The sequence below is a fragment of the Musa acuminata genome, chromosome BXJ3-2 (assembly GCF_036884655.1).
Source record: "Musa acuminata AAA Group cultivar baxijiao chromosome BXJ3-2, Cavendish_Baxijiao_AAA, whole genome shotgun sequence".
NCBI lineage: Eukaryota > Viridiplantae > Streptophyta > Magnoliopsida > Zingiberales > Musaceae > Musa > Musa acuminata.
The window spans coordinates 20,168,311-20,187,988 of record NC_088350.1 but is presented as its reverse complement, the minus strand read 5'-3'; the positions used below and the strand labels follow the sequence as shown (position 1 = coordinate 20,187,988).

General features: G+C 36.7%; 3 protein-coding genes across 3 annotated transcripts; 1 reads left to right on the top strand and 2 right to left on the bottom strand.

Annotated features, from left to right (window-relative positions):
* The first annotated feature begins 44 nt into the window (after positions 1-44).
* LOC135631891 (uncharacterized protein At3g49055-like) lies at positions 45-8,740 on the top strand. Its single transcript, XM_065139963.1, has 5 exons — positions 45-1,459; positions 1,547-1,623; positions 5,001-5,112; positions 5,274-5,390; positions 8,183-8,740. Exons 1-5 carry the CDS (start codon positions 128-130, stop codon positions 8,528-8,530), a joined length of 1,986 nt encoding a protein of 661 aa, XP_064996035.1. The 5' UTR covers positions 45-127; the 3' UTR covers positions 8,531-8,740.
* A 4,008-nt stretch (positions 8,741-12,748) lies between these two features.
* On the bottom strand, positions 12,749-15,142 carry LOC135631949 (uncharacterized). Its single transcript, XM_065140119.1, has 2 exons — positions 14,821-15,142; positions 12,749-13,419 (listed from the first exon to the last, which is right to left on the bottom strand). Exons 1-2 carry the CDS (start codon positions 15,125-15,127, stop codon positions 12,950-12,952), a joined length of 777 nt encoding a protein of 258 aa, XP_064996191.1. The 5' UTR covers positions 15,128-15,142; the 3' UTR covers positions 12,749-12,949.
* Positions 15,143-15,548: 406 nt separating this feature from the next.
* Positions 15,549-18,916, bottom strand: LOC135631947 (28 kDa ribonucleoprotein, chloroplastic-like). The gene is made up of 4 exons (XM_065140118.1): positions 18,324-18,916; positions 18,050-18,151; positions 16,237-16,515; positions 15,549-15,853 (listed from the first exon to the last, which is right to left on the bottom strand). The coding sequence occupies exons 1-4, from the start codon at positions 18,846-18,848 to the stop codon at positions 15,788-15,790; spliced, it is 972 nt and encodes a 323-aa protein (XP_064996190.1). The 5' UTR covers positions 18,849-18,916; the 3' UTR covers positions 15,549-15,787.
* Positions 18,917-19,678: the final 762 nt, after the last annotated feature.

The following is a 19,678-nucleotide window of genomic DNA, read 5'->3' as shown; positions in this document are numbered from 1 at the left end:
CGCGTTTCGTCTTTCGCCGGTCCCTCGGCCCAAATAAATCTAATCAAGATGGGAAAACGGAGGTGAAGAGGCAAAGACCGGTCGGTGGACGACCCCTCGCTCTCTCTCTCGCCCTCTCCCTTTGGCGATGGCCGACGAAGATCCGAACGACGCCGTCCTCAGCGACGTCGAAGGCGACGATGACCCCATCCCCATCGTCCTCCCTTCCCCCTCCCCCTCCGCCTCTACCGTCCCTTCCCCCTCAGCCGCCACCATCGCCGCGGCGGAGCAGCGCGTCCGCGACCTCCTCGCCGAGCTCGAGAAGGAGCGCGGCGCCAGGAAGTCCGCTGAGGGCACCTTTAACCGCCTTAAGTCCTTGGCCCATGACGCCATCAGGCAGCGCGACGAGGCCCTTCGCGACAAGGAGGAGGCCGTCAGGCGGCGCGATGAGGCGATCCGCGATAAGGAGGAGGCCGCCCGATCCGCCGAACGGACCGTCGCCGAGCTGTCGGACGCCCTCCGCCTCAAGGACGAGGCCTCGAAGCAGAAGGACTCGCTGCGGTCGGAGATGGAGACCGCCGCCCAGATGCTGCTCTCCGGCATCGGTAAGATCTCGGGCAAGGTCAGCGGGTTTAAGAACTTCTCTGCCTCCGGTGGCCTCCCGACCTCCCAGAAGTACACCGGGCTGCCGGCTGTGGCTTACGGCGTCATCAAGCGGGCGAATGAGATCGCCGAGGAGCTCATGAAGCAGATTGATGCTTCCTCGAAGGCCAGGGACCAGGCGAGGGAACAGGTGGAGCAACGGAACTACGAGATTGCGATCGAGGTGTCGCAGCTGGAGGCTGCCATCGTGGGTCTTAGAGAAGAAGCCTCCAAGAAGACCTCAGAGATCGAATCCCTTGAAAAGATGGTTGCTGAGAGGGGATCAAGGATCTCAGAGATGGAGGATGAGATATCCAAATTGAGACAGCAAGGTGACGATCGTGATGCCAAAATCAAGGGTTTGGAAACGAAATTGGAATCTCAGAGGCCATTGATCTTCGACCAGTTAAATTACACTTCGAAGGCCTACGGACAGATCCGAGAGATTCTCAAGTGTGTTGATAAGGATAACAACGATCTGTCTGAGTCTTCTGACTCTTTATTTATGTGGGAAGAGATGGATGTTGATGATAATTTGCGATCTTTGTTGGATGGAACTAAGTCTGTTTACGAACTGGCTAGTGTTGCAGCAGAGAAAGTACGGGATTGGTTGGAGGACAGTAACAACAAAGTCAATGACTTGAATGAGAAGGTCATGGAGCTGCTAGCAGAGAAGCAGCACATTGGGACTTTGCTCAGAAGTGCATTGTCATCAAAGACAGATGAGGTGCTCCATGTGGCGGAGGAGGGTTTAAGAGAAGTAGGGATAGAATTGAGATTGGACCGTCATGATGAACATGATTCAAATGATAGTGGAGAAAATGAAGTGTATATCTTGGTAATCAAGTTACTGGAATTTTGTATTTGATATTTTCCTAACACTTCAAAAATAATGTAAGATCTTTCTATATATGTTATCTTACAGGCGGATGCTTTGGGAACTACTGTCAAGGAGTCCCAGATCAAGATCATTGAGCTGCAGCATTTGGTGGAAGCGCTCAGGTGTCTTATCTTGTTTCTTTTATTAAGCCTATAGGTCAAAATCTTTCAAGGAACAAGGAAATTAGAAACCATGAATATATATACTTGCCTGTTGAGGATTGAATACCTCCCATGTCAATAGCTTCCATGTGGACAGTATATCTCCTTAGGTTGACTGTCTATTTTAGATCTGCTAACTTGAATTTGCTTGCTTGTCTTGCTTGGTTGCTAATTTAAGTACTGATATCAAACAGATAGCTCGATATCACCACAATACCATTCATTTGATTTTTTATTATTTTATTCAATAATATTGGATGACACACCTAGTATACCACTATCGTAGCTGTTCGATAGGTTATCAAACCAGTACTGGACCACTAATTTAGCCTTGATCCTGTACAAGGTCTGATCAACTACGAGAAAGACTTTATGATATCTGGTTTAGAGATGGCAATCTTAAAAAGAGTTGTTGAGTCCATAGGCTTACATTTTATCTTAGTTTTGCAGCTTCTTTAGTCTTTAAACATGTTGTTAATGCAGTTGAATGGGCATTCTTGACAAAACAAGCTTAAACAGCATAATAGCTCTTGTTTAGATTTTATTAGTTTTGACAAATTATATGAGATCTTAATTTTACTAGGTTTCTATATTTTAATAGGAGTTAAAGGTCAAGTAACTCGAGGCCAACCTCATATAAGGATGCCATATTCAAGGAGAAAGATTAAGATGAGTTTTTATACAAAAATCTTGTCTGTCCTAAAAGTATCTTCCAAAACTCCTTGTGCTTTAGTGTTTAGATGGGAAATCTCTGCATGAAGCATCTTCATTGGCTGTTTAATCCACTCATTGGCAGCACAAAGAGATTTATTTCCTTAGTTAAGATATTTTTGCTAGAATCAACTTGAAGGATGGGCATGCTGATAACCCCATATCTGACCAACACATCCATTTTTAGATGTTTTTAATCAATCATATTTAACATCAACATATATGTTCATTATTGGGTTTGAACTGCTGAAGCTGTGGTTGCTTTCTACTAGTAGATTTCTGAACTTTACCCACACTTGAACGGTTGCTGAGATGTAAATATGCGTTTATAGTCATGTGGAGAAGCTGGAGATGCATACAGCTGTGCCAAGGATATTCAGCTGTTGTAATCTTTCAAGTGGTTTTAAGCAATGTTTCTCATTTCAAATAATACCGTCCATACCAGGCGGTACGTATCGGTCCGACAGTAGATCGGTACACGGACCACCCACTATCGGGAGGTACCCTCGATTAGGGACCGAGGGAGAAGAAAGAAGAGGAAGAAGGGGAAGAAAGATCAGGGAGAAGAAGAGAAGAACCTGGAGATCAACGCCGCTCTCCCTCCTCGTCTGTTGGTGACTTCTCATCCACACAGGAGAAGAGTCCTCAGCGTTGCGGGGAGAAGAGAGGCGACGTCATGGTGAAAACGGTGTTTTTATCCTTTTTTTGCGACATCGCCTCAACGATGTCACCCCGCGTGGGGAGAAGAGAGGCGATGTCACAGATTTTTTTTAACTTATATATATATATATATATATACCGCTCGGTACTGTACCGTACCGAGCGAATCTCAAAATTCCGGTACGGTATGAAATTTCAGTCCTTGGTTTTATGTATCAATTGCATCTATATAGAGTATTAGTAACATTGTTTATTGTAAGTAAAAATGAATCTTTTAGGATCAGTATAGGTTCTTTCTTGCATTTTCTTTTACTTTGGTTGTTGGTCATTTCCAATCCTGATTTTCTTTTTAAAGAGGTCATACATTAGTTGTTCCAAATAGAAATAATGTATGATACATGTCCATAAAATTTAAAGCTGCTTGTAAGAGTTTAAGAATGTTCTTGGAAGTTGACATTTTGTATCATGATAATACTGCTGAACTTGTTTTTGGAAGTGTTTACTATCCAAGAACAATGTTCCAAATAGAAATAATGTATGATACATGGCCATAAAATTTAAAGCTGCTTGTAAAAGTTTAAGAATGTTCTTGGAAGTTAACATTTTTGTGATTAACATGTTTATGGGGGTGATTATCTATTAGTTTAACATGGACTGATTTTGGTTTTCACATGATTGCCACAAAATTAAGCAGTTTTAGTTGGGTTAATGCCCTATTATTTCTGTTTCAAACGTATGAAAAGGTTCAAGAAAATGAAAATTGAAGAATGCCACAGAATGTGAAAATGGGGTAATATTTTTAAGCATTCTGGGTCGTTTGAAAAAATAATACTCTAATTTCATTGCATCAACCTCCTTTTAGGTATTTCTTTTTGGGGTTTGGTCCATGTGGTTCTAGGCATGGGTCATGACAAATATAGTATCAGACAAATAACTACCTATGATAGGTGGGTCACTTTAGGACCTATTGTGCATTCCTAGAATCTTTTGTTCCAACACCCAATAGTGATGTACATCATGTATGGTGGCTATAGCATGGTGGTTATGTGCCTCTAGACATCTCCTGTAATCCTAGTAGTCCATGGGACTATCAAGTCTAATTAGACACTAGGGATCTTCAGTGTGGAAGTATCACTATCCAATTAGTCCCACAATGGGGGTGTGGACTATGTTTTGACTACTGTACACTATCAACCCAAAAGAAGCACTCCTGTTTTGACTATGTTTTAAAGTGCTCCTTTTGGAGGCTTGGTTTACATGGTTTCAGGTGAGGTATGACAAATACACTGCAATTTGATAGCCTTGTTCACTACTTCTGAATCTAAATAAAGTAAAAACAATTTAAGTAGTGAAGTGATAAAAAACCATAATTTCTTCAGATCAAGATTATTAAAAATCTTGTTAAACAAATTTATTGCCTCCGTGAGCTCAGTTCAAATGAAAGGCCTATAAAGAACTGATATGTAAATGCTAAATTCCAGCCGAAATGAAAGGCCCATAAAGAACTGATACGTAATTGCTAAACTCCAGCCCTAACTAGGCTTTTATAAATTCTGGTTTAAGAAAAACAATCTCAAAACTTCAAGCCATAAGACGGATGCCTTAAATTTAATGAGTTTCTATGTTTAATAGATGTGAAAGACATTTGTGCAAGGAATATTTTTTTTTTTTCAAAAAGACACTGTAAATAACTGATGCATAATTGCTAAATTCCAGCCGTTACTAGGCTTTTACAAATTCTGGTTTGAGAAAAACAATCTCAAAACTTCATGCTATCAGATGTGAAAGACATTCATGTCAAGAATACTTTTTTTTTTTTCAAAAAGACACCAGACATTGTGAAGTACTTGAAGATAAAAATAACCTGCTTGTAATTGTCCATACCTTTTGTGGTAAGACGGAAATTGTCTATGATTTTACTCCATCTAAATTTCTACATATTTGTGCATGTATTTTTCTGGAGAAAGGGCAGAATGCAGTCTACTGAAATCCCGTTTGGATGCTCAAGCAAAAGAGATTTCCCAGCTGAAACATCATATAAAGCAGCTTGAGGAGAAGGAGCGGTCGGCGAATGAAAATGTGAAGTCTTTTATTCCTCTTATTACTTTAGTACTGTTGAACTCGTTTGTTATTACTGATTACTTTATGATGCTCTTGATTCTTGTGATGTCTATCAAAATATTTAGTTTGACTACGTTCTTTTTCACACAAAACACTAAATGATAATACATTGCTAAAAGGTTGAGGGCCTCATGATGGACATTGCTGCAGCAGAAGAGGAAATTACAAGATGGAAATTGGCTGCAGAACAAGAAGCTGCAGCAGGCAGGGCTGTTGAACAGGAGTTTCAGTTACAGGTACATTAACAAAATATTTTATAGATATCTTTCTGTGTACTGTAGTTTTCTTTATATAACTTTTGTATTAAAATAGTAGAATATTTTGATACATAACTAATATAGGATGTTACCTTGTAATTTACTTATGTTATCAACAATAATATAATGGTAAAGTAGGCAAATTTGAAATATGCTCAACTTACAAAGCAAAATGATATGACCTCTCCTATGCATAGTGGTGATTGACAATTGTAAAATATACATAAATCACAAGAATCACCCATGCATATCTTTTCCAAAATTTATATATACAAAATATACTCAACAGGTCGTTATCTATATCTGTGTTAGCATGGGGCCACATCTGCTCATCTTCTAACCCATCACATTGATGGATTACTAGTGTCCTAACTGCAAAATAGGTTCTATGATGAGTGTTGTTGTACTTGCGAAAACTTGACTTAATGTTTAATATTAGCATATCTTAATATTTTATAATTTTTTTCTCCACATTCTTCCTAATTATTTAGCATCTATCATTCTGAAACTATAACGGATATAAGCTCCCACGCCAGCCTGCCTGCATCCATGGACATGGCCTTTAACACAGAAATGTATGGGCCTTCACACATATGAGATAGTGATAGAGGTAGCAGGACTGATAATTATAGTTTATGAAACCCAGTTATGTCAAATCAGTATGGTTCTAATTTTTATAAGGATGTCAGCAGCGGCAACCACAGTCAAATCAATCATGCTAATAAATGTTTCACTGAACAATTACCATCCTCAGTTTGTACAAACTTACATACGACAACCAAGTATAACTGGTGGAACCAGAAACATGGTGGCAGAGCCAGTAACAAGCTTATATGCTTTCAGGAGGCTGGCCTCTTATTCCCATTTTGGGTTATTTTAATGCCACAATGGGCCATGATGTTTAACAGGGAGTTTGAAGGATATCCATATTAGAGAATTTTATTTTCAGGCATTGTGTTGTCATCCAACCAGAAGCCATGATGCAGAACTGAGTCTATATACAATGCTAAGACAGAGAGCTAGATGTAAATATTATAAGAACTCTTCTATGTTAAGAAGATCATAAAACTAGACCAACCGTGATATAATACAATTATTAGTCATGTGCCAGATAATTTAGCAGAAAACTGACTTGTGGCTCCAACAAATCACCTCCTTTTCCCAGATATCATGTTTAAGATTTTTAATAACATGTCTCATATGAGCCAGATGATAATTAGTTGATAATGTGATGATCTAAGTGGCTGCATATGCTTCACAAATTCATAACATCAAAAAGGAAAAAGAAATGAGTTTTCATCATAAACCAATTAGAGTCTGCAGTTTGATTGATTGTTGACTGCACATTGAATGGATCCCACTCCTTTTTTTATAAATTGATCAAAATGGGTTGTTAATGTGCACTTGTGATGAGTATAGATCTATTTGCAACCCTAGAAATTGGTGTTGTTTCTTTTTCTGAAACATGCCTTGATTTTAGCTATTATTTCTGACTCTGGATTTTAGCTTTTATTTTTGTTATCACAATAGCAAAATAATTAAAATAAGTATTCAACTCCCTGTGCTTTCTTCCTTTTCAACATATCAACTGTTAATATGATAAGGTCAACAGTGACCGTTCCAATGGTGGTAGGCTTGATTCCAACTGTTGACCTGTACAACCGTGACAGGAAGTAAACCCTTTGACATTATATTCTAAGTTTTTTAGCATTTTCCTTTTTACTGTCTTAAAACCATGGTTTTAAAGATCAACTATTGCTCAAGTGACTGGTTTTTGTGAACTCACCAATTCAGAGTTTAGAATCAATTGATCCCAAATTAATTTGGGTTGCAGATGGTTTTCTGTTCAGAGGATTAGTGTTTCATCTGTCTGTGTTACAATTTCTTTCCTTCTCTGGTTTGGTGATTTATCCCACAGGATTTGGGACAGGGGAAACCTGGACCTAGTGCTGCTCCATGTGCCTGACCTACATCTTCAAATGCCTGTTGGAGGCAATGAATTAGCAGAAGAGGATATTAGCATCGTTGTCTTAGGTCTATAGCTTTCTAGATTCTCCTCGTTTTTCTCCCCTAAAATTTTCATGTTGCTTTCTCTTTCAACTGTTTTCAGAATTTTACATTCCTGATATTCTTATGTTAATGCACCGATCTCCTTATCAAGATACCACAAATCTGCCAATTTATAACCTGATATTTGTCTTCTTGAATGGATGATACTAATCTTGACTTCTTAAAGCCTTCATAACATCTCTTTAGGAATATATTTTGCTCTCTTGGTCCATTATTCCATGCTGATAAGGACCTTATGATCATTCCTTTGGTTTTCTATGACATTCAGTAAAGACAATATGATGGCTGATCATAATTATGAGCATCTTATGATGGAAACTTCTATGAACACTTGCTCCCCTGCCATGATTAGATGAGAATGGATAAGAGGCTTGTGGGATTGCCATGATAGGGTAAAAATGAAAATTACTTTAGCAAATTTTCTCACTCCTAGAACACCCATTTTACAAGGCTATATCCTTTGATAAGACACTAATGATCGACTTGAAATACACATCTCCATCATACTTCTATTTGTCATGGACCTGTGGTCCTGAACTTATGATGACAGTGTCAACTAATACATAACATGCTATCAATGAAAAATTAATTTCTGAAACTTTATAAACTGATGTGCATGTAGTTGTCGATCAGTCATCACCTTAAAAATTATACTGGCATTGACTTCTCATTTGCTTTAAATGTTCTAATTCCATATGCAGTTGTCAGCTCTTAGAAAGGAACTAGATGATGCACAACAAGCAGCTATAGAGTCAGAGAACAAGCTCAAGTTCAAAGAAGAGACTGCAGCAGCAGCAATGGCGGCAAGAGATGCTGCTGAGAAATCATTAAGGCTGGCCGACATAAGGTCCACGAGGCTGAGGGAGAGACTGGAGGAGTTAACCCGACAGCTCGAAGAATCTGACAACCAAGATGATCTCAGGAATAGGAACGGCTACCGTTATGTGTGCTGGCCATGGCAATGGCTGGGGCTGAATCTTGTAAGATACCACCAAACTGATGTACAGCAAGATAACAATGAGATGGAACTGTCAGAACCCCTCGTGTAGGATACGTTGCTGTTTCCATGAGCAGAAAGAAAGAACTCAATACTTGTAACAAGAGGGAGTGTGACACTCTGCATCGATTGCTCATTCTAGTCCGTAGAACCAGGAATTCCTGTCGTGTCAGGTGCAGAAATCTTATAGAACTGTGTTTGTTCAGTGATTGAGAGTAAATTTTCTACCAAGGGCTATATATATGATTCATTTTGATCTCTAGGGCATCAATTCTGTGTACCGGTCGTGACTAGGTATCTACTACATTATTCTTATTATGGTGACTTAATAATAGGCATTATTTTGGTGAATAAAAAATGGATATCTTGCTAATTTCATGTAGTATTCATTTTGATAGATAATGAGGTTTAATTTTAAGTGAGGTGACGTCCAAGTGCCTTAAGGGTCAATCAGGCAATGTACTTCAATAAAGTCTTGGCTAAGCGCTTTCCTGAACCTAAGCGTTCGGTGCCTTAGGTGAGTATCCGGTTCAAATGAAGCAACCGAACAAGAATTACCAAGTCTGGTTCGATTGAATAGTAGCTAGTTTGTTTGATTGAACTAACTAGCCATTATCTTTCATTGTACCTACAAAACCTAATCCTCGCACCCCTCGTGTGACCCCTAGCCATCAATCCTAGCGTAGCTTCTGCCTCCACCATCGATGCTTCCTATGCCATTACCTTTGTCGTTAAAGCACAAGACTAAGGCTTCCTTTGTCGCGGGTCTAACAGCTTAGCCTTTGTGCATAGTTCCTTTCATCGTTACGTTGCTACTTCCGTGTGTTCCATTGTCAAGGGAGAAGACTATAGCTTCCTCCACCACCGATAGACACCTTTGAAGCTTCTTCTGCCCACGACATCATTATCCACAACTTTCGTCGATGTTGTCATCCGCAGCTTCCTTCGCCACCATAATCGTCGTCCAAAAATTATTCTATCACCGCTGTCATCTCCTTCCCCACTTTCCACTATCGGTTACACTTTTCTCCCCCTTTAACTACTGTTAATAGTTCTTTTCTCTCCTTCTAACTATTGTTAACAGTAAATAATATACTATTAATAATATATTTTTAACTATTATACAAAGTAATTTCTATTTGGATTGATAATATATTATCTAGATTTTAACACTATTAATATCTATTTATTTAAAATTATTATTATGGTTTTAGGATTGATGACAAGTGTACAAAGTAATTCAGAAGATTCTTTAAAAAATTTAAGAAAATATCCTACTTGAAGATATAATTATCTAAAGGATTATAAAAAGATCCTAACGTAGTTATTTGTAATTTTTTTGTGATAAAACAATTAGATGTGGTATTTTTCGTGTAAAATATCTAGTAGGAAATTTTAAGAATGCATCACTGCAAAAAGTATCCCCTTAATATAAAAGAAGAACTATTAGCTTATATGATTGAAAAAAATAGAAAAAAATGAATATTATGATGTTTATATATGTATCAAGGATCATAGAGCAAATAGGAGCAAAATTAAGATAAACAAATATAAATGATGCTTATGATAAGAAAATAAGGGAAAGATCAATTCAATACATTACTTGCTTCTTCTATAAAGCTAGTTTTCCTCTTAGTACTTATCATTGAAATAATTTTAAGAAGATGATTAAATCTATTGGAAGCTATAATGAGGGATTAAAATCTCTAAGTTATTATGAGATATGAGTTCCATTATTGAAAAAGGAGTTGGATTATATAAATGACTTATTAATGAGTCACAAAGAATCATGGTAAAACATGGTTGCTCTATTATATCATGTGCTTAGATTGATAGGAGACATAGGAGTATAATTAATTTTATGATCAATTATTTTTTAAGAATCATGTTTGTGAAGTTAATAGATGCATCATATTTACTGAAATCTGAAGAAAAGATATATGATTTGCTTGATAAGTTTATGAAAAAATTATGAATAAAATATTATCTAAGTTATAACCAACGATGGAAATAACTATGTATTAGTTGGTAAGATTTATCTTTTAAATTTTTTAATCTTTTAATTACTCTATCTCTAATTTGAATTGAAATCCGAAGAAAAGATATATGATTTTCTTGATAAGTTTATGGAAAAAATTAGTGAATAAAATATTATCTAAGTTATAACGAATAATTGAAGCAACTATGTGTTAGTTGGTAAGATTTATCTTTTAAATTTTTTAATCTTTTAATTACTCTATCTCCAATTTGAATTGAAATCCGAAAAAAAGATATATGACTTGCTTGATAAGTTTATGGAAAAAATTAATGAATAAAATATTATCTAAGTTATAATGAAGCAACTATATATCAGTTGGTAAGATTTATCTTTTAAATTTTTAATCTTTTAATTACTGTATCTCTAATTTGAATTGAAATCCGAAGAAAAGATATATGATTTGCTTGATAAGTTTATGGAAAAAATTGGTGAATAAAATATTATCTAAGTTAAAACCAACAATGGAAGCAACTATGTGTTAGTTGGTAAGATTTATCTTTTAAATTTTTTTGATCTTTTAATTATTCTATCTCCAATTTGAATTGAAATCCGAAGAAAAGATATATGATTTTGAATTGAAATCGGAAGAAAAGATATATGATTTTGAATTAAAATCCGAAGAAAAGATATATGATTTGCTTGATAAGTTTATGGAAAAAATTGGTGAATAAAATATTATCTAAGTTATAACCAACAATGGAAGTAACTATGTGTTAGTTGGTAAGATTTATCTTTTAAGTTTTTTAATCTTTTAATTACTCTATCTCCGATTTGAATTGAAGAACTATGTGACCTCAAGTCTTATCAATTTTGTTATTCTTTATCTTATCTAAATTATTTGAAGCAAAAAAATAATACTTATATTTGACTCCATGACACATTATATTAATTTAATATTAGAGGATATCGAAAAGATTCTTGAAATCAATAAGAGTTTAAAAAAGGTAATCTTTGTTGTTAGATTTCTCTATAATCATACTAGAGTTTTGAATATTATAAAAGAATTCACAGACAATAAAGATTTACTACTTTCTTCTTGATATTACAAAGCATATATCATCAAAAATATAATCTGAGAAATATATTTATTTCGGAAAAATAAGTGAGAATCAAATGGGCACAATTAGCAAATAGCAAAAGGGCCAATGATATCATCTTAATATCATTTTTTTAAATCTTATAGTTTATATATTAAAAGTAATAAGCCCTCTTGTTCAAGTCGTTCAGCTTGTATATAATAAAAATAATTAGATATATTTATAAAACTATGGATAGAGCAAAAGGGATGATTCAAATGTCTGTTAATAGAAATAACAAAAAGTATTAGAAAATATTTACAATTATTGATGAAAGATATAAATATCATTCATCATCCATTACATGTAGAATTGGAACACCTTTATTAAGCTTAAGAAGTTGTAAATGGGTTATATCAATGCATTGTAAGATTAATTTCAATGAGCTACAAGATAAGATCATACGTAAATTATTTTTATATAAGAATGTCGATGGTCTTTTTGGAATTCTAGTGATAGTTTGATCTAAGACAACTAAGTATTTGAGAATTACAAATATGTACAAGACAAATGACGAAGAAAAAAATAAATATAAAAACCTTAAGTTCATCTCTTGTCATTACCAAAGAGGAGAAAATATATTTTGATGAAGATAAATAAGAGGAAGAGAAAAATGATTATATATTTGAAAATAATGATGTTAATATAATGATGATTGAATTTGATACAAAACTGTATTGTTTTGAATCTTTTAACAATTTTATTATTAGAAGATGGATAATATGATTTAGTTCTCTAGATTTTTTAATTTAGTGTCATATTTTAATTTATATAATCATATTTATCAATTATATTTATATTATTTATATTTTAATATTTCATAACATCTCACCTCACTCGCGTGAACACACCTTGAGTATTTTAAGATCTTAGCACCTAACATTTTTTAAATCACTAGTCGATAATATATCACATAATTAGAATGTTAGATTAATAGACATTTATATTATGTTTATTATTGGTAACTTGATAAAATACTTAATGAATCAACAATAAACATTTTGCTTATCTCAATTATATTCTTTTTGGTGTCCAGAGTACTACAATAAACAAACCTTTAATAAACCAAGTATTTTCCCTTGTGACAATAGGCTTCCAATAGGGGCACTTGGATCATTCAAAAGAAAATCTATCAGCAAAATTCTGTGATCAAATCTGGCCTTCATCATTTATCATTTTGTAAAATATATTATAGATGATAATGGCATCATAAAGTTTGAATGATTTGTCATCAGATATAGGTAAGACACCAAGGATGCAAGTCCTTTTTCTTCATTCTAAATACAGAACAGTGAATCCTGGTCACAGACATTATTTAATCACATGCTGGCATCTCTGGATTCTCGTAAGTAGAACTTTATGGAGAAGTTGAGTTTTGATCTGTGTTCAGAGGAGAAAGCTGACCAACTGGAACTTCATTTCGGGCAGTGAACTCGAACCATTGGCTCTCACGGTCACAGATTCCAATGCTCAAGCACAAGCATGGGTTTGTGATGAGAGTGTTTTCAGGATCAACATCCAAGCACAAGGCAGTGCCATCAGGTAGCTCTTTGGAGATCTGTGCCTTGGATTTCGATGTTATGTCCCATGAAGAATCCGATTCGGAGCAAACGATTCCGAGCTTTGCTGGTTTGCCTGAGTCCACAGCTTGCAAACAGAAGTATGTACCCTTCACAACCAGAAACTTTTGAGGTGTGTAGTTCCAATCATCAGACTGGTTGCAGGGCCCAAGTCTCAAAGGGTCTGTTGCAGACTTCCGAAGGACACAGGATCCGGTTGGTGGATGGAAAATAACATTGGAGGGCCGTCTCGATGCATAAACTTGACCTGCTAAGTTAAGATAAACATTAAACGTCCACCAATTTTCATTTAACTTGTGTATATAACACAATGTAGAAGTCATATGAGTTGTTTTCTGTAGGATTTCTTCAATTATTCCACTGAACTAGAAGTTCAAACAAAACCAGATCATATATTTAACATAGCGAGGGTCGTCTCAATTTGTTAACTTGACCTGCTAAGTTAAAACAAACATGAAACATCCATCAATTGTCATTTATCTTAAGTACAAAGAATATGATGAACTTGGTAGAACAATTTAGAAGCCATAAAGGTTGCTTACTATTAGGATTTCTTTAATTATTCTACTTGCCTAGAAGCTCACATAAAACATGGTGAGGGGTGTCTTGATTCATGGCCTGCCAAGTTAAAATAAACATGAAATATCCATCAGTTGTCATTTAACTTGAGTACAAAGAATATGAACCCGGGTAGGAGTCATAAGAGTTGCTTTCTGTAGGATTTCTTTGATTATTCTACTTTCCTAGAAGTTCAAACAAAATTAATCCATAAAGATGCCTTAACTTGACCTGCCAAGTTAAATAAACACAAAACATCTATCAATTGTTCTTTGACTTTTAAGCAAGTACAAAGAACATGATCAACCCAGGTAGAAATCCCTAGAACTGATAAAGGCTGCTTTCTGTAGGATGTCTTCAATTATTCTACTTAACATAGTGCCAAAACCTTCTGTAAAACAGGCAGATGCAGCACGGTATCAAAAAGACAAAGTTACAATTGTAATATAATGCTCTACCAATTAGAGCAAAAATAAAAACTGAGTTCAGGAACTCTGCAATTTTTGCTAAAAGTGGGATCCAACTCTGCAATACACGAACTAATGAAGATATCTGTCTTAATCATTTATTAGATAGTACCGTACTAGATGAACTTGATTTGGTGAAAGGTTAGCAACTTGGAGTTGGATCGAACTACGAATTATGCATACAATTCGAATCTAAACTTCGACAATTGTTGCACTACCATATCAATTCAATCAAGTGAATCTGAAGGGGGGTAAAACTCATAGAAGTTGGAAAAGAACATGAATATATGCAATAAGATTAACAGAGAATATGTTAGCGGTGTTGATGTACAACGCTGCCATTGCATCTTCTCCACCTACAATAAGTAGCTTATCAGTACCCATACAACACAGCAGGAAAATGAGAAACTCGTGATCTCCGACAGATCAAAACTAGAGCATCCAATGAAGAAAAAAGCAAAGAGAGAAAGAAAAAGACTCGATTTTTGCCCACCGACTCAGGCCATAAACAACTAAATCTAGAGAACAAGAAAAGGAACTAAAAGAGAAGCGCAAACACGACATCCACCACATGGCACTGATGAGCGAGGGCAAGTAAACGGGGGGAAGTGTGGAAGGCCGACCTGTTGGGGCGGCGCCGGAGGCGAGAGGATCGAAAGGAAGGGCGGAGATGAGAGGAGGGCTGCTGTGGAGCAAGAGATCGGAGCAGAGGAGCACTAGGGGCGGAACCAGACCCAGCTTCATCTCCGCTGCTCGGTCGATTCCAATCCCCCCAGTAGAAAGAAGGGTTTTTTCGTGGGCGGTTGTAAAAGGGACGACGGTCTCCCTTAGGCACGTGCGGTGGAGGACGCGCGGGTTGACGAAACCGACCTGGCACGTGCTATGACGTGGCACCTCAGAAGCCAACGCAAAATCGATAAATTCGTTCATCGATCGAAGTTTAAATCGCAACAATAAATAAAAAAATCTTACAATGAATCGATCGGCAACCATCTCAAGAAAATTATCTTATAATCTTACAAAAGATCATACTGTCACAAATCTTACACCAGTAGACATTTTAATAAAAAATAAACAACACATATTTCAGATCGTGTTGATAAAATTGTTCATTTACGATTTAAATGATGAAAAAGTTGGAACTCGCGAAAATAATATTATAGCCCAATAAAAAGATTGAATCTGAATCATGAAAATAGATTTACAATCTTGTAAAAATAAAATGAAGCACTGTTCTATTTCTTGTAGATGAATAGAAAAAAATACATTGAAACATACTTTCACACTTAATCCCAAATAATTTCTTACATATTATGAGAAATAGGAAAAAAATACACATACTATACCTGTATGTATTAAACTGCTCAAAATTACTTTAATTCAATCCAGCATAGAGTAACAACACATCGATAAGTGATATAATTGGCATTTAGAAATCCCCAAGTTAAAATAGCAGGGTAAAAGCAAAAGAAACAAACTCAGCACAAGCTACAAAAGGTAACCAAAAAAAAAGGAAAAAAAAAAAAGAAACAGCAGTATTTGATCTTGTCAACAATGTCTTATGACGAAGCAACTCTCAGCTTTTCCGTGTCAGAAGGCGGCACGCCGTGGCCTCTCCTCGGCAATGTTAACTCTTAACGCACGACCATCCAGACTCTGTAAACATCAAGAAAGCAAAAAATTATTAGATGCTCAAATTATGTAGCAGTATCAAATATCTAGTTTCTAACTCATCTAATTTTTTTGTTCCTACCATTAATTTAAGAGTTTAATCACAATCAGTTGCGAAAACCAAGTGGCAATTGATTTATCAAACTTATACCGGTTTCTACTTGATGCAATTGCACACAACAATGCTTCGATTAAAGTACCCTGTTATAATGTGTCATCCCATGTTATCAGGAAAAACAGAAATTAACAATCAACTCTACGTCCGAGATTTCATTATCAGACCATGCATTAGCCATTTTGCACACTTGGGATCTACCAGGGAAGATTTAATATCAGCAAGTATAACTGGCTAAACTAAGTGAACTCACCTGTCCGTCAAGAGCAGCAATCGCATCATCCATTTCGGCCTGTGATGCCATTTTCACAAAGCCAAAACCACGGGAGCGTCCAGTCTCTCTATCGTATATCACCCTTGCTTCTAACACTTTCCCATGTTCACTAAATACTTGCTCCAGGCGGCCATCATCCACTTGCCAAGGCAAATTGCCAACGTAGACTCTCAAAGAAGGCCCGAATTCCCGTGTTCTTTCCACACGAGAACCTCTGGGTGCAGCCTTGTTTACAGTCAAGAGCCTGCCACTAACATCCTGTTTCCAAAGTAGAAAACAAACTATCAAAAATCTTACCATAACAAGAAAACAAATGATGCTACCCACACAGAAACAAGAATCACTTCATGCTAGCCGAAGCTTGAAAGAAAATTAGGAAGATCATTGGATATTAGTCAAAATCAAAATTCACCATACTGGAGCAAAGGGTAGGCAAGAACTTTTACTTCACAAGAAACACATATATTCCATACTCTTTAAATAAAATACAGAAATATATATACATATAGATATACACATATATAATTCTGAACCAATTTGTATGCGGTCGTGCCCAAACATTGAAAAGGCATGAGCAGCAGCAGCAGCATAAGCATGTTACAAGTTTAATAAATGAAAACATATATAAGAAAACTAATGGAGTATTCAATACTAAAAAAGTCATATTCACTAGGTAGCTTAGATTGCAGGCCTAATATAACAATTAGAGAGTTGGAAAAGAATCAGAAATTAATTTGTTTTTAATGATACTGATCCAAGTCAGCCAAAAAGTTATTGAACTGATACATCTTTTCTCCCTAACCTTGCTACGGTGTGGAGTTAAAGCTCAAATAAGTTTGGTTATTCCTCCTCCTTACTGTGCCAAAGGATTAACAGTTTATAACAGTCCAGATAATCTGTGTTGACCTGAGTCAACACCATCCAACCAAATGCTGGTTGGCATTGTCTTAACCTCATCTGAATGTAGTCTCATCTTCCTGAGCATTTATTAACTAAATATATTTGGAACTCATCTTCCTGAGACTTGGCAGAATGTCCCGGTGGGATTTTAATAGGATAACAAAGAAACAACATACCCCTTAACAAACAATATAAAAATAATCGATCACATTACTGCCAAGCTAGGACACATAGATGAACTGGAACACAAGCCATACAAACAGGAAAAAAACACTTAAGACATGGATTACTTATATAGTTATAATCACTAAAAAGAAAACTGTAACAATGTTTAAGTGGTTAATATCCACTATATTCTGCCATTGTTATTCACCTTATGCATAAGCAAATTAAACCTCAATAAATTATTAGAGGTCAGCACAGAATTTCTTTCTGCACATTTCCAGTATTACATAATCCAAGTACCGGAAAAAGAAGTTGCCACGTGATTTCCTCCTTTTCCTTGAAAAGGTAAACGACGATGTTTTGGTTAGTCCTTAGGCAAAACAAAGATCAAGGAAAAAAGATACTAAACCAAATTTAGTGTAGACTTGACAAAATTCAACAAGTGAAACTATTGCACTAAATCAGACATCTTGCAGAGAAATAGACATCAAGGAAATATTTATTTCGATAGGACTTCATACCTATCATAAGCGATCAAGCATAATGAACATGATCAAATGGACATAATGAGGATAGATTAACGCAAAAGCACCTAACAATATAGAATCAGAGCTATCTCAGTGATCCTACAAGGACATCATTTTGAGTGTGCATATAAAGACGATTTCTACATACAGTAAGCAAGGAAGAACAAGCACCAGCTTGGTAATCACAAAAGAGAACATACATAACGATGGAACATCTCCACAGCTTTTTCTGCTTCTTCGACAGTGCTCATGGTCACGAATCCAAATCCACGACTCTGATCAGTCTCCCGATTGTAAATCACCTGCACATCCACAAGCATAATCCCATAATCGCAGAGAGCTTATTGCCATTATCGTAATCCAACACCAACATCAAAGCAAAGGAGTTAAAGAAACGAAAACAAATCAGAAAAAAGAAAAAAAACATTTGATTATAAGACCTAATTGAAGACCTCAAAAGAATAACTTATTTACCTCAGCGACCTCGACAACTCCAGCCTTATCGAAGAGCTGGGCCAGCTTCTCGCTGTCCATGTCGTAAGGGAGGTTCCCGACGAAGAGCTTGGCCTCCTCGGGCGGCTCGGAATAAGGCTCCTCCTCCTCCCCCCCGACAAACCCGCCGTCCGCCTCGGCGGCTATCTCACCCTCCGCAGCCTGCTCCTCGTCTCCTGCCCACTCCTCGAGTCCAGACCCGGCTCCTTCCTCGGGCGCGGGCGCTTCCAAGTCAAAACCTCCGTCTTCGACCTCGTTCCCCTCCTCCTCTTCCTCCTCCTGGCGAGCCCAGTCCGAGGTCTGTGCCACAAACGGGAGCAAAGGAAGCTTCCTTCTGAACGAGAGCAACAAATGGGAGCGAGAAAGACGGGGAAAGCGGGGGAGCTTGGAGGTGCGAAGGGATGGGAGGAGAGGGAGAGCGGGCTTGGAAGAGAAGAGGGGGGTCGGGAGAGAGGGGAGAAGGCTCTCCGCCGTCGAAATGGGCTTGAAGGCCATGCCTGCCGCCATGGATCGGAGTGGGGCAGAAGAGATAGGGGAGGAGAGGAGAAGGAGAGAATGGGGCGTGTGGGATTTTGGATATGAGGCGTAGATGGGGTGAACCGTAATACTTTGGTATTTTGCACAAACACTCTCACAATTAATTATATTGTAAAGGGACGTCCTGTCAGAGACAGAAATACAAAAGTTAAATATAATTTAGTATAAAAATTAAATAAATTCAAATTTAAAATTAAAAGATTCTATATAAATCTAATAACTAATTTAATATGCAAGTGAAATTTTGTATTATATATCCCTCCAAAGTTACTTTGTTTTCTTCTATTTTCATATACATATAATATATATATATATATATATATATATATATATATATATATTATGTATAAGACAGTAAACAATAGTTAGGCCCATTAGAGACAACAGGGGGCTATTGAATTAAACTAAGCCCATTTCCAAAAGCCCAACTGATGGGCCCAATTTCAGTTTAGCCATCTAATTGACCTAAGGACTTAAATTGATCAAGGAATTGACAAATTGGCCAATTAATTGCCAAATTTCGTCGATCTGATAACTATACAACGAATTTGAGCATGAACCGACCAATCACTCTATGAGACTACTCGAGGTCTTATAACAATTGTAAGATACATCAGATTAGATTAGATTTACTGCTTGTTTGGTTTGGTTAGGGAGTTGCTTGCATTAACCTGACATTGTTAACCTGGGTGAATGATAGTTGGTCGGATATGAACTACTCGGCTGCAAGAACAACTAGTAAATGCTTGATGACATCGATTCAGCATGCATTCTTCCAAGTCGTAGTAGCTGAGAAAGCT